The sequence below is a fragment of the Microtus ochrogaster genome, unplaced genomic scaffold (genome assembly GCF_000317375.1).
Source record: "Microtus ochrogaster isolate Prairie Vole_2 unplaced genomic scaffold, MicOch1.0 UNK3, whole genome shotgun sequence".
NCBI classification, from domain to species: Eukaryota; Metazoa; Chordata; class Mammalia; order Rodentia; family Cricetidae; genus Microtus; species Microtus ochrogaster.
Genome location: NW_004949101.1, coordinates 7,377,313 through 7,401,605, shown reverse-complemented (window position 1 = coordinate 7,401,605; position 24,293 = coordinate 7,377,313). Strand labels below are relative to the sequence as shown.

The 24,293-nt window shown below is 39.2% G+C and overlaps 1 protein-coding gene across 1 annotated transcript in view; it reads left to right on the top strand.

The window, feature by feature from the left end:
* The window catches only part of Macrod2 (MACRO domain containing 2), a 1,889,857-nt gene that overhangs the window by 615,850 nt on the left and 1,249,714 nt on the right, over positions 1 to 24,293 (top strand). The window contains exon 5 of the mRNA XM_026788524.1: positions 10,931 to 11,047. Within this exon, the coding sequence (XP_026644325.1) occupies positions 10,931 to 11,047 (117 nt within the window). The remainder of the gene's footprint in view (positions 1 to 10,930; positions 11,048 to 24,293) is intronic.

Below are 24,293 nucleotides of genomic sequence, written 5' to 3'. Positions count from 1 at the left end.
TTTCTCTGTGGCTTTGGAGCCTGTCCTGGAACTAGCTCTGTAGACCAGGCTGGTCTCGAACTCACAGAGATCCGCCTGCCTCTGCCTCTCGAGTGCTGGGATAACTCCAGCTTTCTTGACTGTACATTTCATTATGATTTTTTCAGTGTCCATACATGCTCATGACCATGTGAAAATATCACTATAATCAATATGGTAAATATGTTCTATAGAAATGATAAACATTGATAAATGCTTGACTATTCCTTTCTATATATGGATGTCTTTATCTTGACTTCAAAGACCAAAGATCAAACGCCTTTTAGTGCTCCAGGCACTTCATAATTCTTCAATAATCTTGAATGAAGTGAATCTTGAATTCTACTTGATGCTGAATGTATCTCTAGTCCCAGTTCACAATGTCTGATATTAAGGACAAAGGCTCTAGATGCTTGATTAGGACTCATGGAAGAATATGATAGGATGACTCCTTAAATTGGAAGAGAACATTCTGGTTTTTGGTATCAGAGCTCATAGTTTTAGTGACCAATGATTGCTCACAACATTGACCACCAGCCCATTATCTTACCACTCTCTGGAAATTTATCAAGAAAACACACTGATTCCAACTCCTACAGAACCTGACATTAACTCCATAATTTCCATTTTTTATTAATTAAGCTACAGAATTGAAGGGAAATTTACAATGAAAGTGACATGAATATAAAGAAAGGGATTGTTGCTACAGTTAGTCATTTTCCAGAACAAAATCAGTTTAAGTTTTGTTGGATGTTTACAAGACTATCACATAAGATAAATACTGTACAAATGTTAGCTCTTCAAATCTCATTGAGATCACAAGTTCCTAATAGCAAACCTACTGCGCAGGACCCTACTTTAGAAACATTTTGTGGTGAATAGATGCATACATGATAAGTAGGTATAGACAACTCTTAGTACATAGTTGCTACACGCTAAGCACTATTCAAAGTTGTCAGTTTAATCACAGAAAGAAGTGAGTACCCCTCCTTTACAGACCAAAGGCCAGGGTTTAACAAGTAAATGTCACATGCAAGTCTTCTAGCACGCCATTAAAAACACAGTAAATCTACAATAGATGTGTTTACTATGTTACAGAATGTTATTTGCTCATAGTTTCTTATAGAATGCTTTGTGCATGGTAGGTTTTAATAGATTCATATTGATTTGATTTCAGAAGAACCCTGTTGCATCCTATTGGGTTTCTAAGAAGTATATTCTGTGAAAGGAGTCTCATGTTTCCAGGATAATCTGATTTGTGTGATTGTTTTTAGATTAAGTTACTGTCTTTTCTTTACCAAAGAAGATTACATGAGTATATGCAAATCAAAGAACTTCAGCAGTCGCCTCCCCCAGAACCATTTAGAAAATTGTGTTTGTAGGCTAAGGTAGAGACCTCACAGGACCCATGGATAACTAGATTTTTATTAAATAGCACTTTTAATGTTTAAGGAAAAAAAATTTAGAACACTTGTTTCTGTTTTTTGGTTGTTGTTGTTTATTTTTTGTTTGTTTTTTCTTGAAGGTGGGGGAGAAGGGGGCTGGCTCCTACACTTACTAGACCACAGTCCATAGTATCCATAGTGTCTCACACAGTTTTGCTTACTGCTTTCTTTTTTACATTATTATTTAATGTATTATTATTATTATATTATTGCCTTTCTGCCTTCATTTAAAATTGACTTAGCCATTTGTTTATCAGATCCCGGAAACCCTACGTAACAGTGAAAGAAATGAAAAACTGTTTCCTTAAGCACAGTTGAAATCCACCTCTCTTCCCGACCCTTAGACAGTGTTATTCTTTAGACTACAGTCTGAAAAAAACTAAAATATCATGCTTAATAACATGATGTCACCTGAACTTAGCCTTGTCAGATAATGGGGAGAAAGATGTCTGTCAAGACCTTCAAGAATTTAGGCAGCATCATCAAGGGGGTGAATGACAGGTACACCAGTTTAGCAGCAAGCCTGGGCTTTAGGAATGTGTGGGCCTGCCATGTCCCTGATGAAGAGCAGTCCTGGGCAAGGCCTCAGTACTGTCTTCAGATCATCCTGACTAAGCACAGGCAGTTTCTAGACAGTAAACAAGCTTCATTGTAGCTTTAAACCATTCATTTAAATGGTTTAAAGAGGCAGGTTTTGGGTGGTCGCCGAGTTTCAGATTCTAAACTGACTAATTAATGAAGACGATATATTTATTCAGTAGAAACAATCTGAATTTGTTTTATGAAAGCTTATAAACTACAAATCATTAAATTGAATAAAAGTTACATTTTGCCACCGGAAGTGAAAATGTTAGACACACTGCCTCTGGAAACATCCCATTGCCCTAGCTGCTTTACATACTAAGGATTTGTTGACCATTTGTTTCGCAGTCCATTTGGGGTGCTCAGGGGGAGTGCAGTTTGGCTTCACACAGTCACTTAGGGACATGGGTACTTTCCCTGCAGGCCCAGCACTGACCTATAGCACTGCAGGCTTTTCCTGCAGCCTTGGGGCCCTTCTGCAGGAGCTGCAGGTCTGTATAGAATTGTGTGCGCAGACATTAGGGCCTTGTCATTGAAGTATTTACTTCATTTTTACCCTTTAAATAGGATCTGATCTCATGAGCCTCCAAAACTAGCAGGTGCCTGTGGAGTGTTGTCCAGCTGAGCGTCTCAGAGGAAATCTAAGTGCTTTCTGCTGGGGACACAGTCTACCAATAGCAGTCCTGAGACATTCAGTCCATGGTTACTGTATTTACATCTAGAACTTAACTGCCTTTTCCCCTATTCCTCTTATATAGTGACCGTCCTGTTGCTGTCTGGAAATCTTGTTTTATTTTCCGATAGCTTTTAGTTTTTTTTTTCTTTTTGTTCTTTTATTCTTTAAAAACGTTATTTATTTTCTTTTTAAGATTATAATATAATTACATCATTTCCTTCTCCTCTTTTATCCCTCCCAAATTCTCCCATATAACTCCCCCCCCCCACACACACACTCTGTATTAGTTAACCAGTATTTCTCCTACTTTCAGAATTCCTTTGCTGCCTGTAGTTCTTTGTGTGGGGTTAGGGCCTCCTAGGCTTTTCCCTTCCACCTGAGGATGTTTATTATTGTCCTTCTTCATCTTATATTTAGGCAGCCGTGTTGGTGAGCCATTCTTTTTTTTTTTTTCCTTTTCTTTCTTTTTTAGCTGTAATTGGGCTTTGATACACTGTCAGCGTCAATTCTGCTCACTCATGCTTTCCCAAGGACAGGTAGAAAAAGCCTGCTGTATGTTTAGAGAAACCTGAACCAAAGGTTCTGTGCCGGGTTTCATCAAACCAGAGAAAAGTAGCTTCATGTTCTGCACGCGTTAGGTGGGAACCACATGGTTATGGCTGCATAGCACATGTTGCTTCTTAGTTTCTGATTGCATTTGAGTGGCAGGACTATTTCCTCAGAATTATGAAAATAATGATAATATTGAAAAGTCATAATACTTGTCCTTAATTTTGAATTTAATTCAATCCCACCATATAGGTACCTACAAAGAGTTGGTGATGAATATAGTCAGTGACATACAAGAAAATAAAAAGTCTCTTACTCTCCCAGTGGATTGAAAGACTAAGGAAAGAGACTTGGTTCTTTGTTCTACAGTGTTTATGCAATGAGAAACAGAGCCTCTTAGAAAGGTGATTATAGTTTGCTAACCTGAATCTTATAAGAATATGAGACTATATTTTTTATGAGAATATAAATTTGTCTGTAAACAGGGACTTCTCTTTTGTTCCCAGCTGTCCAGACCTGCATAATCACATAAAAACTGTATTAATTATAGTACTATTTGTCCAATAGATTAGGCATATTCCTAGCTAGTTCTTTTGTCTTAAATTAATCCATCTATCAATCTGTGTATCACCACAAGGCTGTGGCTTACCAGTAGGTTTTGGCATCTTTCTCCTTTGACAGCTACATGGTGTATCCCTGTCTCCACCTTCTCTCCCAGTATTGAGTTTAGTTTTCCTGCTTAGCTCTATTCTGCCATGCCATATGCCAAAGCAGCTTCTTTATTAATCAATGGTAATAAAACATATCCACAGCTTACAGAGAAGAATCTCACATCATTTGTCTTGTAACTGTTGTAAATATTTTTAAAATAAATGTATTTTACTTAAGCATTTTTCATATTGTATATTTGGATTATGTTTTCCCCTCCCCCAAAACTTTCAGATCCTTCTCACATTGTTACCCACCCAGCTTCATGTTTTCTCCTTCCTTTTATTTTTTTTCTTAAAAAAGAACCAAAAAACAAACAATGAAAATAATAACTAACCTAAAAACAACAACAAGAAGAAGACAAATAATACTAAACAACAATAACAAAACATTCACAAAAAAATTTGAGGTCCATTTTGTATTGGTCTCCGGGACATGGAGCCTACCCTGGACTGTGATTGATATAGTCAGTGACACTTCACTGGAGAAAGCTGGTTTTCCCACTCTCCAGCTGGTATCAATTACCAACAGCTTCTTAGTTATGGTGGGACTGTATTTCAATCCTCCCTTCTCTGTGCTTGGAGTTTTGTCTTCTTTAAATCACGGTAGGTCTTGTAAGCATTATTAGAGCCTCTAGAGCTGCAGGTTCAGTTGGTGAGAGGCAAAGTCCATAAAAGAAGACTGGTCTTCCATCTAGGTTATACAGGTAGCTGCAGTACCCTCCTAGAACCTCCAAACAAATGCTTGAGGTTGTCAATACTTTTGTAAAGGAGAACACAGTTGCACTAGACCTTGGAAATGGAAAAAGGCTTCCCGAAAGAGAAAAGAAGAAAGGAGCTCATGCTAGGTATCCTGGGAGGAGGAGGGCTTAGCTGTAAGCACGCTGGTGTGGAAGGGAACGGTGAGGCCTCAGGAGAAGGAAGAAATGTGTGACGATGTCTAGTTGGGGATATAAGGTCAACCACACTGGTGAAGAGTTTAGAAACAGCATATTTTAGAACTGGGACTTCTGTAATTTAAGGTAATGGTAAAAGCAAATGCCATTTTAATAAGATAGTAATGTGATTTTATATACATTTTAGGAAAATAAGTCTAGGATCAGAACTGACAATATTCATGAATTTTAAAATCTTATGGTGAGTGTTTACATTTTGGTCTATTCTCCTTTTGTTTTTTGAAATTATCAGTTTTAAGAAGAAGTATTGAGGCAGTTGATGCTGCCATTGACTTTATACCCTACACTAACTTGTCCCAAGAAGACAAATGTAACTAAAACAATGTGAAATCATACTTTAACCTGTAAAAGAGTGGGCACATAGTTTCAGCTTCTGTCAATGACAGAGTATGAGAATTAATTTTGTTCCAGTAGCAATAATAAATGCCCGAAGAGATACAAAAATAGCAGAAACATTTATAAGAATTCATTCAGCTAAAAGCAGAATGAAACCGAAGTGGGTTCAATCATATAAAGGAAACTCCACTGGGTTAGATGCACCTCTAAGAGACCACATAGCTTAGATGTTGAGGCCCCTCCCTATTCTATTTGGAAAGGCTAAATATATTAGTTTTGTTGACATGAGAAATAAAAGAGCTGAGTTCAAACTGACTAGGTTTTGAAGAGGGGTCCCCAGGAAGAACAGAATAACAGAGAGGGGAATTCCCCTTCCAAAATAAAAGTAAGTACCTTTTAAATCCTTAGCTGAGTATTGAATTATGCATGTATGGGGAGAGTTTTCAATAAGCCCTGGATAAAAATAAAAAGCTATAAACTAGAAAGAACTGAGCAGGGAATTGAGCAGCTTCAGCAGGTATATAGAGTTTGGCATTTAATGCCAACCCCCACCTGCCTCAAGTTAGGGGAGCATCTTTCACACTGTAAGCACTGAAACTCCAGAACACCCATGCTAGAAGTATGCAGAATACACCCCAGCACTAATGGACTGCCTTCAGAAATAGAAAAATGGAGCTAGATTCTACCTTAATAAAGCCACCTACACCCTGGTTATCATTTACCTGCTTGCTAGAACAACCATTAGAACTGTATACTTAGTTTATTTCCTTGTTGCTAAGGTAAAATTACTACAACAAAAGAAATTTAAGAGAAAAAGGCTTATTTTGGGTAATAGTTCAAGGTACAGTCCTTAATTATAGGGAGACAAGACAATAGGAGCTTGAAGCAGCTGATTACATGACATCCAACAAGCAGGGCACATGATTGTAAATGGAGACTGCTCACTCAATTCCCAGCCACCCAGACCCGAACAATCACACAGAAACTATATTAAATACAACAAACTATATTAATTACAACACTGTACATATTCCTAGATAGCTCTTATATCTTAAATTAACCCATTTCTATTAATCTGTGTATCACCACGAGTCTGTGGCTTTCCAAAAAGGTTCTGGGCAGTTTTCTCCTTCAGCAGCTACATGGAATCTGCCTGCCTCCACCTTCTTTCTCCCTGCATTCAGTTTAATTTTCCTGCCTAACTCTGTTCTGCCCTGCCATAGCAAACTTCTTTATTACCCATTGGTAATACAACATATTCACAGCGTAAAAGAGGGGAATCCTACGTCGCATAGTCACTTCACTTTCTATTTTTTTTTATTTAGTTCAAGGTTATTATCCCATGGCATAGTCCTACCCATACTGGGCTTCTCTTTCCACCTGTAACCTAATAAAGATAACCAGTTATATTCATGTCTAGAGGACTGTTTCAGTCTCACCAAGTTGTCAATTTCACTTAACCATTACGACAATAATCTAAAGTTTCTTCCATATATCATTTCATTTTCAATATGCTATCAGCAATTCATAAATATGTAAAAAATGTGGCCCAGCATCAATTGAAAACTCAGTCAATAGCAGCAGACCCATTGGTCAACTGATTGATATTGGAATTGACAGAAATGTACTACAAAATCTCTGTGTAAAACCTGTTAAGAAATTTAGACATAAGATATTAAACACATAAGATATTTAGATATAAGGAGTAATAGGTTTTAAATTTTCAAAAGTGATGTAAAAATAGTAAAAAAGGGACAATAAAATCTCACAGACTTTACTAGAGTGAAGAAAGTGGTCTAGCAGAATTTGACAGATTCAACACATCTCAATAATAAAAAAGACAGTTAAAACCAATAAAGGAATGAGTAGGCACTCCATCTCTTAGCACTTGGCAAGATACTTAACCTTACTAGCCACCAGTAAGGTATAAATTTAGTATCCTTTGTAGCTATTTGAATATTAAAATCAGGAAGATGGGGAGAAAAAAAAAGATAGGCAAAAGTATGCCTTACTGCAGTTCTCATACACTGCTATGGGCAGAAAATGATGTCATCGACTGGGGAAGGCATGTGTTCTTTATAAAGTATGCAGAACCGACCCAGAAACTTTATTCATAGCATTTTTTCCAAGGAAATGAAAATATAACAGCAGCCAAAAAATTGTATACAATGTATATTTATCTACAATCACAAGAAAGCTCTGAATAATTCCAGTCCACTCAGATATAAATAAAGAAATTATGGGCTCTTTAAAAGCAGACGATTTATAAAGAATAAGATGGAATAAAATTATAATACATGTGATTTAAAAATTCTGCTGATGCAAGATCCTCTACCTGAAGTTTGAAATATATAGCAGCTAAAACTTAGTCATAATCACTGAAGTACTAACAAATGCTCCCCCTCCTAATGGTGATAAGAGAAGAATTCAGATAGAAAGGACACAAGAAGACATTGGAGTGATGGAAATATTTTATCTTTATTGGTGTCACAGTAATGTCCATAAACATTTGTTAAACTACATCAAAGTGGCATACTTATATTGGCATATTTGATTGTATGTACATAAGAAATCATAAATAGAATTCATGGAACTAAAAATGTAATAATGTAATAATATAGTATTATATTCACATGCAAGTTAGGTTGCCAGGTTTTGATATACTCTGAACTACCTATAATTCAGAGTTATTTCCATATCTATAATCCAGATTATAGATAGTTCGGAGTATAATCACCACATCAGAAAAATCTGGGGCTCTGAGATTTGTTGCAAGTTCTTTGTGGATGTAAGAAAGACGCTAACCTAGGCTAGGCACTCATGAAATGGAGATGATCCAATTAGTATCTGCCTTAGAAGGTTGTCCTTGGTATAATGTCTGGGACGCAGATGCAGACAGTGCATTTAAACCGTAGTTATTATTATTAAATGGCTCTTTGACTGCACTGGCATTACCCTAACTCAATCAGGAATGCGTGTATAACCATGAGGATTTTAAGAATTAGATGTCAGCAAACTACATTAGGCTGCAATCTAAATAATGCAGACATTTGACAACGTATGATTAAGTATACTCACAAATCCTATTATAGTGATCCATCTCAAACCAAGCAACTGTCCCTTCGTCAAGAAAAAAGAATCCAAAGCTATTCTCTGAAGAGCTTATAAAAAAAATCAAGCACAAATATTTAGGACACAGTTTTTTCTTAATAGTCTTCTTTCTCTTGTCTTTGTCCCTTAGTCTTGTCGTTAGAGGTGTACATCTTTCCAGTGCATATACATGTATATATACACATGTATAAGAGTGTAGATTAACTATATGTATAATTGTGACTACACTGTCTATGGCTAGTTTTGGACAACATGACACAAGCTAGAGTCAATTGAGAAAATGTTTCCAGAAGACTGGCTTGTAGGGAAGCCTGTTGGGCGTCTTCTTGATGAGTATTGGAGCACCCAGTCCACTGTGCGTGGAACCATCCCCAGGCAGATAATCCTGGTCTGCATAAGAAATCAAATTGAGCAAGCCAGAAAGCACTGGCTTCTGCTTCTCCTCAGTGTTGGACAGTTACCTGGAAGTGTAAGATGAACTCAATCCTTTCCTCCACAAGTTGCTTTTAGTCGTAATATTTATTACAGAATTAGAAACCAGACTAAGACAGTTTGTGTCTACAAGTGTTTCCTAAACCAGGCATTTTGACGTGAAACAATCCTGTCATGATAAAGACTGTTAACCTAACACTCCATCTACTCTTTTTAATAGCTGGAGAATGGACTATGGCAGGATGGAAGTTCATATACCCAACAAGTTGTCTGCTTATGAACACAGCATAATTTCAGGCTATTATTCTTGCAGAAAGCTTGGAATTAATGCAAACATCATCTTCACTGGAGCTGATAACTTTATGTGATAGATTTTACATAGCGGAATTGATATTTGAAGATCTTTGAGCAAATATTTCCAATCTTTCCTTATGAGTGACAGAATTTGTGTGTGCACGAACAGTGGGCAGGGCATTGGTATTTTGTCTGGAGTGGAGTGATTGGTGGTTTTCATAATCTTCTTTGTTTCTCCTTTGCTGGTAAAGAGCTGCTTTTAAATTTACCCCACTCCATGTTAAGCTATTAAAGCTAAACACCATCAGTGTAGCACATGCCATTGTATTAAGCAACCTGCTGGATGCCTCCTTTGCATCCAAGTCCTTAAATCTTTGCACAGGTATGTGAGGTTGTACCTCTAACACCAATTCATTATAAAGTAAAACTTCGTACAGTATGCGACTCGTGAAGTGCACAGTGGGGATTTCACCCCGGGTCTGTGAAGGGTGATAATTGAGAGTAGTCTGGAATACACTCATTTTGATATGAGGGTCTTTGAGGGCTAGGCTCGTTACCAAACGCCATAGATATGTAAGTGACAAGGCAGGTAAGCTCGAATAAGCTTATTCCTTTGGACACTTGATCAGCTGCTGCTGCTGTCTTAATAACAGTGGCAACAGAAGTCACCTTGGCTATTAGACAGCCTGTCCCCTCAGGACTAAAGTCTGTCCAGTATCTAGCTTTGTCTTGAAATAAAACAAAAATAAGAGTCCTCATCAATTGCATGATTGCACTGACTGTGGGGGAGGGGGAGGGTGTTCAAAGCTCTCAAAGATACTGTGTTTTCTTTCCCGTTCTAGATCACCCTGACTTTTACCTTGTCTTGGTTTGCAAACTTGGTTTTTCTTTCTGCCCACAGAGCAGTATATGTTCAAATATGACTAAACAGCTACATGTTTAAGTTCCTAATTTATGTATCCACGAGCCTTTAGTCCTCTACCTCAGCACCAGCTTCGGATCCTGGCACCAAAGGTGTTGATTTTTAATCAAATCAGCGGGTGCTTCTTGCTAGGGTAGCTGTAAACAAAGGGCCCAGAGGAGCTACAGTTGAAGCTGCCTGAGGGCAGAAAGCTGGCTCTTTAGCAGAGTAAGAACAGCTGCGCTGCCTGGCTTTCCTTTGTGACCAGCAAGTCAGGTTCAAGGTCTTCCAGGTGCTTATAAAGTCCCATCTACCCTTGCGTTGTCTAACTCCTACCTGGCTGGAATTGATCACGCACGCATTGTGCCTCTGAGAAACAGAGTTGTCTAGAGGTTTGGTTCTTATTTTGGTAGCCTTGCTTTTACCATCTCACTTTTGATGAAGGCACGTGGGCCTTTTCCCCCAGTAACCTCATTTAATACTGGTGGTGTGCTGAAAGTCGTACTTAACAACTTCCAAGAGACAGCTACTTCCTAACACGGTTTTCATGAAATCAGATGTGGGCAGGAAGTGCCTAACCCAGTGAAATTATTCTGTCAGGGACTCCTCCATCCCAAAAGAACCTTAAGCAGCCACAAACCACCTGCATTGCTCTTCTATATCTTTTGCCATGGGGTGGAGAGAGAGAGAGACAGAGAGAGAGAGGGAGGGAGGGAGGGAGGGAGGGAGGGAGGGAGAGAGAGAGAGAGAGAAAGAAAGAGAGAGAGAAGAGAGAGAATTATATCCTTATATCCATCACTAGTTTTCCCTTCACAGAGCTATGGTTTGGGTAGGAAGAAACTGAGTTCCTTTTCTTCTGTCCATTGAAACTTTTGTTTCCAAAAGGTCAAACATAGGCTAACTTTGTTCTCTCTCTCCCCTAGTGGATGGCTGCATCCATAGAGCGGCTGGTCCCTGTTTGTTAGCTGAGTGTCGGACCCTGAATGGCTGTGAGACTGGACACGCAAAAATCACATGCGGCTATGACCTCCCTGCAAAGTGTGAGTATGGCATGCTTGACTTCCGTTCAGAATCAGCTGAGACTGCCAGTCTTGCCTTTTCCTTCGAAAGAATGTCTAGAGAAGGAGACAGCTGAGGTGGGACTTAATTAAATATGCTTGTATTCCGATTTAGTGTGTAGGTGCATGTTTATTTCTACGAGTAACTAGAGAAGTTCCCAGTTGTTCAGTTCTCTGAAACTGGGAAATACAAGCAGGAGCAGAATATACGTTCCAGTATTTAAGCACCACCGGTGACAGTTTCTGGAAATGATGCCAATCTCTCACTCCTCGTTCGGCTTTCTTGATTGTGGCTGTGTTTAGAGCAAAGGAGATCAAAGTGATGTATTGTGTTTTCAGCTGCCACGTAAAGGCTGATTGGCAATTACAGCCCAGGCATCTGTCACACTCGGTTCTCAGGAGAAGCCAATGGAATGTGCTTGTCAGTCCGAGAATATATTTGCTCTTTGAATGTGGGATGGTCAAATTTCCTATTATATTTGAATAGAATAAATGCATTGCAATTGACTGACCTTGTTGCTTCAGTGTTTAGCTGACTACAGTGGGGTGGTAGAGAATAAAAAAAGAGAGAAGTGATTAAAAGTGCACCTTTCAGAATTATGTAATTTTCAGGGCCTGGGGATGAGGGAGAGTTTGTGCTACACCATTAAGGTGTGCACTGACCTGGAAACTGAGACGCCAATTTAATCTGTGTACTTGCTTCTTAAGAGATGGCCCTGATCTATGAACACATTTTGTGCGAAGGCAAAGCTACTTTTGTTTGTTTGTCTTTTAGTACTGAAGAAAACAGGCTAGAAAGTTACAGCATAATTTGTGTGATATTATTGTTGAACTGTATGGACAGGGTATGTAAAAATACGTTACCCAAGACTATCTGTGAATGGTGACATAGTGTTTTCTTTTAAAGGTAACTTTAAATATTGTGTGTGTGTGTGTGTGTCTGTCTGTCTGTCTGTTTGTGTAACCCCCATGTGCACAATGGCATTGAGAGTTTGCACTTTGGCTCATAGAACTCATGACCTGAGGATTAAAGGTGATTTTCCTTCGGGGATTCTATAGCTCATGTTGACGAACACAGCTCTTGAATCTAACATGATGCTACCTGTGAGATGCAGCTGACCTGCACCACCTGGAGCAGATCAATTACTTTCAGGCTCGTGTTTGTCCTTAAACCAAGTAATAAACTAGGTCTTCCATTGAATTCACTACTTTCTCTGTAAGAAAACAGACAGGAAAATTCTTCAACTCTGAGCTTTCCGAAGAGTGATAAAGTTGGAATTACTACACACAATCAAGTAAAATGATTGTTTATGTGTATTATCTGAGACTGTGGGAAGCTTTTAAAAATTGACTTGCTACTATTTGGCATGCCTGTGTACTCAATATCCCATTTCCTTTGCATGGTGTTCTTTTGATTTCAGTCACTGAGAATTTACCTGATGTTAGCCACCAAGGCACGGGGATTTGCACGACTGGATGGTTTAGAAGTTGTCATGCTTGAAACCTGTGTTTGAGCATTTGTGTGGTGTGTGACTTTCAGAAGCTTTTTAAAGCAAGTGGGCCACGTGGCGCCCAAGACTCTAGACATAGCCAATTTGCCTCCAGGACTCAGCATGGAAACCCTACTCCAGTCATGATATGTCGCTCAATAGCATGAGTGCTGGCTAGTTTTTGTGTCAGTTTAACACAGGCTAGAATCATCTGAGAGGAGGGACCCTCAAGAGAGAAACTGTATCCATATATCTGGCTATGGTCAAGCCTGTAATGCATTTTCTTAATTAATGCTTGATCTCAGGCCATTGTACTTGGGGCCTGGTAATCCTGAATGTAATAATAATAATAATAATAATAATAATAATAATAATAATAAAGCAGGCTGAGCAAACTACAGGGAGCAAGTAAGTAAGCTGCACTCCTCCAGGTCTCTGTATCATCTCCTGCTTCCAGGTTCCTGCCCTGACTGTCTTTGATTATGACCTGTGATATGCAACTGTACACAAAATAAACCTTTTCCTTCCCAAGTCACTTTCGGTCATGTTATTTCATTAATGAAGACAGCATGTCTGTGCAATAAAGAATCATTCAATGGGATAGAAAATAGCACTGCAGCATGGCAGCCACCTCATTAAAAAAAATCAAAGACGTGCACTGTCAGTAAACATATTTCATACATTTCAGGATTTTCTGCATTTTAAAAGGTTAATGATTATATTAAAATCATAAAGAAAAGGGATGTGAAACTGAATAATAATAGCTCATACTTGTATTCTACTTTGTAGTGTTTCATAGATTTTTTTTTACAAGCCGTTATATTTTAAATTATGCTTTATAAACATTGTGTGTGTTCATTTCCTTTTTCCTATTCCTGAGAGATAGTTTTCTTTCTCATCAATTTGGATCCTCCATTTCAGAGTCATTAACAATCCACAGATGTGCTTTTGTAGTGAGAGAATGAAAAGGGAGCTCATTACATACTGTTTGGGTCATTTTCCCCTCCATATTTAATAATTCTGTGACAGTTTGACAGCAGAGACTAGCTCCTATCTGTCCTCTGAGACAGTGGGTTCATCATTATAGGGGCACTAAAGCCAGTCAACCAGCCTCAAGTGATGATATCTTCATGCACCAGCAATTTGTTTTGAGGATGCTTTTGTCTCGGTTACATACAGTGTTGGTCATTTTGGACAGCTCTCTGCTTTTCTATGCTTGCTAAATTAATTTATTCATGAATGGTTGTCTTTGAATTAATTATACTTGTAGGCTGTGTTCTGTGACTTATCATGATGGGTAGAATGAAAAGTCCCCGGATGTTCTTTCTTTCTTTCACTGTCTGCATGTCTGAATGGTTTCTTTTGACACAAAACTAACCAATCACTTCTCTCAAAAGAAATCATGGTAGCAAGAGTATTGACTAGAATTTCATTGAAAACTATTGCTTAGGAAGAATTCAAAGGGCTATTTATATAATTTCAATCTTGAACAGATAGTCCCTTCTGTGAGATTAGATTTTTTTTTGAATTTGTGATAAAATGTGTATACCTCTACAGAAGCTTTGCACATGAGAGATATTTAAATTTCCCTATCTGTTGTAGAACTCTGTTCTCCAGGCTCAGTAGCCATTGCCAGCTTAGAAAACTCATGAGAAACCCACAATAGGCTCTCAAGATTGTTCCCGTTGACTGTACTTAGTAGTAGGAGGGATAGGGAGAGTCATTAGATGCTCACCTGAGATCCAGCCACTCCCTCCTACATCTTCTCCCAAACTGTATGTAGTTGTGCCCCAGTTACACATCCCAAGTCTGCATCTTGGTATGCATGAGGATGTGTAGAGGGTAGAATGGTTAACTGGCATGTGGACTCCATTTGTGCGTCGTGGGAAAATCATTAACCATGCTAAGATGAGACTTTCTGGTGATTTCTCTATTTTTCAGTTACCAGTCCGGAAACAACATCTTTGTCTGTTTTGGTGCCCCATCTGCCATGAGTAGAGGTTTGTTCAGGTCTGCCCAAGAAAGCCCATACAACACTGCCGTCATTATAGTGTTCTAATTTTGTGATTAATTATTGTGAAAGAATGAGATACCAAATGGATGATTTTGATCAGGACCCTTTCATTTGAAAAATAGTTTGTTAACTGACTCCTACTTCTCAAGCCTTCCATTTTGCAATCCACTTTGCACCGTGCTCGTGGAGGGGGCGGGGGTTGTCCTCAGTTGTCAACAAGGGTATGCATGGTGGAGACTTTCCTTGCCCACTGTGGCCTCCTTCTGTATTCTCTCATAGGCTCCCTTGCTGATCCTCAGTCCTAGGTATTATTGTCTCCTTGTCTGGAGTTCTATTCTAGACTTCTTCATTACCTCTTCCTTTATGTTCTTCACTCTCTTGTTAACTGTAACCTCAGGTGTCACCTTAGCTGACGTAGTTATCCTGGCTCTTCTGCTTCATCTGTAGTTGTTGTACTGTATCACGCTAACTTCAAATACGCTCCTATTACTTCTTTTTGTTTGTAATGCCTCCCTTTACCAGAATAAGGGTGTAGACTTTGGAGTGAGGATTATTTCCTTTATTTTGCACTATCCATAGAAGTTCTTAAAATGCCCAGAACATTTGGCTTGAAAGGTATTTCTTGAAAGGGTGAATGAAAGTAAGTGCCAATATTCTGACATATTTTTTTTAGTTAAACTTTTGTTACCCTAATTTTCTTCAGCTTTCTATAACAGGCCACCGTATCCTGAACCACATAAAATGTCTTGAACGGTATAACTTGCAGCATGTTTCCTCATATCTTGGTGGGCTTATGGTTGTCTAGAAAGCCTGCTCTTCCATCCTTTCTACTTGTCATTTAGACTCAACTCAGCTATTACCTCTGTTAGATATGAAGTCACACCACCTCAACTACAAGTTCTTTCTTCAGTATATTGCATGTTAACACTTTGCATGATGCTCCTTTTCCTTGTCATAAATGTCTCATTGTTGTGTGTATGCTGCATATAGAGAGAGCTAGAGGAGAGCCTTCTTTGTTGTTCCATAGGAGTCATCTACCTTGATATTGTTTTTAAGACAGGATCTCTCATTGATTGAGAGCTCACTGAGAAGGCTAGGCTGGATGACCAGCAAGTCCTAGGTTCCTCCTCTCTCCACTGCCCCAGTGTTTCACAGTTGCACATCATCATATCTTTTATATGGATTCTTGGTAGCAAACTGAGGTCCTGATGGCTATGTGTAAAGCATTACTCTCTGTGCTGTCTCCCAGCCCATGCTGAATCTTTCTAAAATATTTTGGGTATTAGAGTCATCTCTGTCAAGTGAATTAACTGGCAAAACTGGAAACTGACATCCAATTGGTGAAAAGCTAGACATAAAAGAAAAATTATGCTAATATTCCTGAAAGTAATGGAATTAATGTCAGCTATCCATTGTAGCTTAAAAATTGTTCAATACATGCAGTTCTAAGGTCTTAAAAGAAATTTACTTCTCATAGTTTTTCTTAAAGAGGTGAAAATAAAGTAAGGACCTTCATTTAATTTTCAACATAGCTCATAGATATACTATATTTTCTTAGATTACCCCCAGTTTCTTTACTTCAGTGTTGAATAAGCATCAAAGATAAATATAAAAATATTAAATCTATGTGTATAATATTTTTAGTTTCTCCCATTTAATCTTTCAAAGGCATCTAAAGGCAATGTTGGCATTCAACTTCTAGTGTTGCATTATTGATTTCAGTGAATGTCCAGGGCAACAAACAATAACATAATTTGTTTCAGTGAGTGGTATGAATTAGTCTCCTTATTCTATTCCCAGGTGCAAAAATAATCAGAGGATAGTCGCTTAAAAGGTCCTGTTGATAGTAATTAGTGTTTCTCTGGTGCCCTTCATCAAGAAATCATAGTACTTTGAAATCTGAGCTTATCAGTCCTTTGAAATTGCTTTAAGGAAGTGACATGTCAAGGAAGGGTAATGTATTTCCAACATAAGGAGAAATTCATGTACAGTGAAATCAAATCTACCATTCCCAGGAACAAATTAAATCATAGAGTAGAGACTTGGTTGTGGCCTGGAGTTATGAACTAGGTGAAATGTCACTGACAGTGTTAACCAGTCCTGCTACCTGCTTTTGTAAATAAAGTTTTATTAGGACCCAGCTATGCCCATTTGTTCACCTATTATTTACAGCTCCTTTGGCATGAGTGAGTTGAGTAATTCCTGTAGGGATTGTATAATTGGAATGTCTGAACCATGTGATATTTGGTCCTTTGTGGCTTCTTAAGGTTTAGTCTGTATCAGTTCTCATGTTTTATAAGGAGGAAGGCATAATTCATAAAAGTTAAATATTTGTTAAATTTTATTAAGTGTATATAATAGATCAAAGTTGACAAAAGCAGAATATCTGCCTGGCTTCTCTTTCTTGGGACTGCCCTTGCTTATTGTGCTTCAAGGCAATATGTCTTAGGAGGCTGATTTGAACCTCTTCAGTTCTTTCACCTCACTAGACCATCATGAGGAAAAAATTTCCTGATGAGGAAGAAAATCATTTCTGTATTGAGACAGGACTGAGAAGGGTGTAAGGCAATTGTCTTTAGTGAGAATTAGTTTAAAACACCAGAGGACTGGGTCATAGGTCTTCATTCCTTGCTTCATCCATTGGGGTTAGCTGATGTGCTGAAAGGGGGAGCTTTAGACCCAAGGAAATTCATAATGAGCAGGAAGTAACTCAAAAGGTGTTTTTGAGTTAGTCCTCTGTGGAAGGCGACCTAATTTTGGCCTTGCTGGACTCTCCCAGCAGGTGTCTGATTGTGTGCAGTGAAGTGGGCATGCTGCGAAGAATGTGACTCTGCAGCCTTTGATGGGGTCCTGAGGGCTCTCACAAGTCAATTCCATAATTAAATGGCAAGTTACTTAAAGGGAAGAAAATAGTTTTTGAAGAACATGAAATCATCATCTTCTTTCCAGAAGAGGAAGATGTGATGGTTCTTTATAAAAATCCACCATTATTGGTTGATTTCCTTAGGAGCTCAACTTCCTTCTGAGTATGTTTTCCCATATCTACTGTTCTTTCCTTGTTTATTAAGCAACTGTACTTTATCCCCTTAGTGAGCCTCACAATGGATGGAGAAGTAAAAAAGCCCAGATTAGAAGGTCTTGAAATGCAGTTTCAAAGCAAATTGTTAGGCCACACTTAGAAGAACTCAGTGAGAAGCTCCTTGGTTCAGCAAACTCTCTATGTAACTCTAATGAATACTCAAGTACAAAAGCTATCACCCTACCGGGAGTTGAACACCAAGTAGCAATCTTGCCATAACCGGCTTGGCTGTCTAACACAGACATCCTCTTAGTTATTAGACTAGGGCTTTCTTCAAAGAATTCTAGAATTCTCTCTCTCTCTCTCTTCTTTGTAGTATTTTCATAGTTAGTGACAATGCCTGTATTTGCATAACTATTCATTGTTTACCCTCTAAAACAGTGCCAGTTTAAGGATGTCCGAGTTGTATCAGTCTCATCCATCCCTGGGATGCATAGCCTCTGGCAAAAGAGTAGATCTTCATGCATATTTTTCTGGGAGCATCAGCAATAGCGTGTGCTCTTCCTCTCCTTGTCACTAGGCTCACTGTAGGAAATGAGCATGACCACACTCAAGATAGAATTCCACAGTTCCAGACATCTGCAGAGCTGGATCCGTGGCTGTCCTCAGCAGATCACATCACCCAGCAGGCTTCCTGTTACAAAACTTTCAAATTTTTATTTTCTTATTATGGGAGAGAAAGAGAGAGAGAGAGAGCATGAGAACATGAATGTGGCTACATGCCATGGCTGGCATGTGGATGTGGAAGTCCAAGAAGAGCTTTTTCACAGTCATTTACAGTCATTCCTCTCCTTCCACCATGGAGTAACCACGGACTGCGCTCAGGGCATCCGGCTGAGCAGCAAGAGCTCTCACCTGCTAAAGCATTTTGCGTGCCTCAAGCATGCCTCCAGATTAAAGGTTCTAGCGGCAAAAGAAAGCACAAAAGCATAAGTTTAACTTATTCCCCTCCCACACATGTGTCTTCCACCTTGCAGTCCCTCTCTGTAGACCCACTAGAATAATGCAGATTCTATTATCAGGTGATTTTGTGACCAATCGATTCTCGTTATCGTATCTTTTGAAAACATATCCATTACGAAAGCCACCAGTACTTTTATTACTGTGTTATCAGATAGGCATAGAATAGAGCCTTCCCTTTGCTTTCATCGTGTGCCGCCTTAGCTGGCCTTCAGAGGACACTGCCTATTGCCTTCTTTTTCCCCCCATATGATCAATAGGAAATAACAATGTAAATCAATTCCAAGTGATAATGTAAACGGGCTCTTGAAGGCAATTCCCACTGTGAAATAAGTAGTTAGCAGCGACACTGGCATTAGCCCCAGTGGGGGTAATCAGCCTGTGGATGTGTTTAATCAGAGTTATCAGCAAAGATTAAAGAGAGAGTCACAGTTGTGCGGGGATAATCATTTTCAAGGTATAAAAGATGAATATGTGAAGGTGTTCTCATAAATTAAAGGCATCAGAATGGCTTTGAGTAATTTAGGGTGCACTGAGGTCAGGAACAAGCAAACAGGAGAGGTTAATCTTGGAGCCATGGCCATTAATGTGCAGAGACAGCTGAATATGCTTATGGAAATATTGAGTGAACACTGAGTTAAATGATTTCCCCATACATTAAAATATTCCTTGAGCTGTCGCTAACATACGTGATTTGACTAAAGAGCCAGCAACATGGAAGAATTTGTACAGGCATTAGTTATCTTAGTAATTAATTACTAATTTCAAAAGCTACATGTTGGTCTGCTTTATGATTTGGTTTAGAAACACCGACAGAACCAATCAAACACTGTATAACAAAGGGCTGATTCCATGGTGTCTACAACACTGAACGTCAAGGTCAACCTGAAAAGTCCTGAACTTGATATTCTAATCATATTGGGAAGTCCTTTAACCTCTGATCATGAGTTTCCTTGTTCGTGATTATCTTTGGGTCATGGTATCTATCTTACCAGAGTCTGTTAGGAATAGGCATAGAACTGTGTCTTAAATTATCTAAGACATCAGAGAGATATGTGACTCTATTGGTAGTTGTAAAAGAATTGGCATAGCTCATTTGCTTGCTCAGCTTATTTTTTATTGGGTGTTTGCTCTGACCTTGGGGGCTCTTCTAGAAAGTAGAGAACTGTGGTGAAGAAACTCTTGCCGATCAGACCTCACGATCAAGCCAAGAGAGGCAAAGAATGAACACATTTGCACAAAACTCAGGACTTTTAGAAGGCAACAAAGCCTATGAGAAGGATAGTGCAAGCTAAAGGTGGAAAGGTGCAGAGGGAGCTTTCCTATGAGGTCAGGGAAGGCATCCCTGTGGATGTGATATTTGAGCTGAGAGATGCGCTGCTTGCTCAGTGAGAAAACCATTGCAGACAAAACACCTCACCACTGAGCGAAAGTCAGCTTGCTCAACATGAAAATAAGCGCAGTCAGGGGGGTTTTCCTTGTGCGCTTTATCCTTGCACTGGGTTTGTCTTCTTTGTTCTGATGTACAGTCATGTATCGGTGTTGATAGGTACAAATAATCATTTTAGCCTAAGTTTTTTTTTTTTTACTTGTAATGAAAGTATTGCTCTGGCTAATGGATCAGACAGGAATTTTAATGATCACTTACTGATCACTGCATAACTTTACAGAGAGGAAAACTGAAGTCCAGAATAATGGCTTCATCTCTCTCAAGGTTATATAATAAGTGATAATCATAAGCACCCAGCCTGAGTTCCTCAGGTGACAGTGTAGTGACCTTTTTTTTTTTTTTTTACTAGAATGTGTTCTTTGTTTTGCTAACACTGCTATAAGAACATTATGAGAGTGTAGCCATCTAGTCAATAAGATAATACAAACAAACATTTGAAGAAAAATGTTCTCACTTCACACAGTGCACCTGTTACTTCATCCGTAGTCATCTTGATGAGTCCCACATCATGGATAAGACCGCAAGCTTGCCTGGAGGGCTTTTTGACAGCGGTGGCTCAGAATCTTATAGCAGTATCTGCTATCTGAGGAAACATGGAAGTCAGCGGTATGAAATAACGAGAATTCTTTGTTATCCTTAAAACAGCATTTTTGCAGTAGCTTAACTTCAGAAGTCATTTGACAGACTTCAGACGTGCCTGCAAACCCACTGACATGTTTTTCTCTAGAGGGGTTTTATGTAATCTCCTACTCCACCCTGAGAGAAGAAAGCCAGGGCTTTCTTCAAATGAACAGAGTATGTTACAGTAGTGAGAACTGCCAAGCTTAAGTTTATAGCGACAGTGGCTTCCGTGTGTGATCTCTGTGTCTCCTGGGACTGCTGGTCACCTAGGGCTGCCATGATAATTAAAGCAGTCTGTGTCTAAACAGCACAGACTCTATGTCCTAGAGATCAGAGGTTGAAAAACATGGATAAACATGGGTGTGTCTTGTGCAGGCCTAATGAGGAAATCCATGCTGTTTCTTTCCCAAACTCTGGTAGATCTAGTTTTTTCCAGGTTTAAGGCACATGCTTTCCAGTTTCTGTTTTAGTCCTCATATGTCATGGTCCCTGTCTCTGTGTCATTTCCTTATGATCCCTTTTCACTAGATTCAAGTATTACTCTAAGCTGTTTCCTTTTTCAAGTTATTGAGATCCTTAATAACATCTACCTGTAAAGATTCATTTTTTCTTTCTGAATAAATTCACTCTCATATTCAGGGGCTAAAAACACTGATATTTCCTTTTGAAAATTGCAAACCCATTATGCACTCTGTATAAGACAGCAAGTTACACCTCATAATGCAGGATTGAAGAAAGAAGGAGCAAACTATCAAACAGACAGACCTCAAGTCACCTCCGGAGAGACCCACGCAGTGAGGAGCTAGGACTGCCAGCAGTGGTGTGAGTGAGCTTAGAAGGGGATCCTGCATAGCCAGATAAGTGTTACCAGATAAGTTGTGACCACCTAAGTGATCTTGGGACTGCATCCTCCAGCCTGTCATACTTGTAAGTGTCTGCATCCCTGAGCTTCACAGTTACACCAGGAGGCATCCTGAGTGAAAGCCACACAGCTACGTCTTTCCAGAATTTTTGCCTGCTGAAACTGGGAGATAACATTAGTTATGCAAGTTTGAAGGTATGTGTTAATGCAGTAATCAGATACTAATACAGCAACCATGGTCAATGGCCAAGTGTGAAAGGAGCTAACTAGTAGAATAGCATTTATCTATCTATCTATCTATCTATCTATCTATCTATCTATCTATCTATCTATCTATCTATCTAATCTATCTATCCAATTTCTCTTCTAGTGCATCGTGTGTCTGACTCTAATGTCTAACATGGGAGGTGAAATGAAACACACTTAATCAATGACATCTAAGTCAAGAACTACAGTCACATTCCTAAACCATGTCACATCCCTTCACCATACTTTTGGCATTGTAATCACAATAGGCAGAAAACTGTGATTTGCACCAATGAGGTGGGGAGAGAGAGTGAGAAAGAGACCGAGACATAGAGACACAGAGACAGAGAGAGAAAACCAAAGACAGAGACAGAAAGACAGACACAGAGGGAGACAAGGAGGGAAATGGAGAGAGAGACAGACAGACACACAGAGAGACAGATGCACAGAGACAGCTGCAAAGAAAAAGACAGAGAAACAGAGGGAGACAGACATAGAGAGAGACAGAAAGACAAACAAACAAACAGATATAGAGAGATACAGCAGAGAGATAGAGAGACAGGGAGACAAGGACACACAGAGAGAGAGAGAGACAGAAACACAGAGACACTGAAAGAAGACAGACAGAGAAGAGACGGACAGACAGACAGAGAGAAAACTGGAGGCCAGCACTAAAGACAGCTAACCCTCATGCATTAGAGAATCACTGAGAAGAACAGTTCAGGCGGAAACCCCACTGGTTACTATATACCTACTATTCCTTGACTGCTGTTTCATGTTTGTGCTGGTTGCTCAGATGCATCTGACTGACAGGACTGCTGTTCCCATTGCACAGAGGTGAAGGAGAATCCATTGAGCTTCTCCCCTGTTCTAATGCTGCAAGGGAAGCAAAGCAGTGGTAAAGTCATATTTACATTTGTAGCAGTGCTTTTCTCATCTGTGAGTGGTACTGGGTGGTGTGTTCCCCATTAGCTCTGTCGCTTTTCAGCACCACCTAGCACCTGCCCCATTTCCAATCATATGCTGTTTGTGAGATCCTTCTAATTTCCCAAGGCCTTCTGAAGCTTTCCTCTTCCTACCTTTGACATTTTGAGGAAAGATTTATTCTCTTTCAGTGTTTATTCTGCGTAGTGAAAAGAAACACCAGAGCAAGCGTTCACTGTATTCTTGCAAGTTCTTTGTAGAATTGAGTTGGGTTATCCTTTTGAAAGTCTGTGCAGGGCAAAGGATTAGCTTAGAAAACATTTCCTGTAAGCTCCTCAGGTATGCTTTCTTACATATTGGCCCATGAAGGCAAACTATTGTTTTTCTTCACGTGACTGATTGACTTCCTGTTGTGATAGTTGTCTTACCTGTGGCATAGTATGTCATGTGCATAAACATGCCTTCTTTCCTGTACTCTGTCAGCATTTGCTGCTCTCAGTACCATTGTTCTCTAACATCCTTTGTGGATGTGCAAGTCAGGAATTTTGTTCAGGTTGTGTGGCTCATTGGGAAAGTTCACTGAGAAATGGTGAGTCTGAGGTTGGAAGTAGCTTGATGCAAAGAAGGGTTCTAAAAAGTTCTCATGCAATCTTGGTAGGTATCCTAAAGGAGCAGGCAGACTCCTGCTAACTCAGCTTGACAGGCTAATAGGAAAGGGCCTTCCCCCTTCATATACCCAGGATACTTCTTGCCTGTTGTTTTCAAATTACCCTGCTTATCTTATTCTTATTACTATTCACTGCCTGTAAAATGCAGTGTTGAAATCTATTCTCTAGATCAGGACTCTCTGCACAGAACAAATCTTAGTTAGAACAATCCTTTTATTATCCCTATAGCCACAGAAGAAGCCAAAATAGTACAATGAGTATGAATTGATGCCTAACCTTTCCTTAAGTTCCCCTTTGTCTATAGTAGCACACTTTCTCCATCACAATTAGGTTATGTATTTAGGAACACTGGAGCTTAGGGTAGGAATTTCAAAATATCTTAATGCTAGAAAGAATTCCAGGAACCATTTTTAGGGCAACCAAAACTAATTTCTCCCTTGAAGAGCTAAGCAAAGAGTTGCCCAGTTCTGTTCTTATACCGTGCATGAACCATCTGCTTGATAAATAGCAGAGAAGTAAAGCAGTGTGGATCTCTAGTATGTAGTTTATGTTTTATGTACCTTTGAAAGAAAATAGGATGTAGAATAGTCAGGAACCTCATGTTCATAGAATTGAGTTGAGTCTATCAAAAATGCTTCAAGTGGCTTCTCAAGAAAATGGGCATGTAAGCCATGTGACTGTTCTAGGAAAGGACCTCGTCAGGTTATTGGCCTGCAGTTCCTTCTTCTTTCCAGTGGAAACTGGTTTTGTAGAGGTTACAAGAGATGAAGTACCTGATGTTATTTACCTTGAATGGATGACTTTCCTCTTTGGAAATATTCAGACTGTGCAATCTAGTTATGAACATGGACTTGGGAACCCACCACTAGACTCAAATTCAGGCCCAAGTTTGGGCAGGTATTTACCTTCTCTGT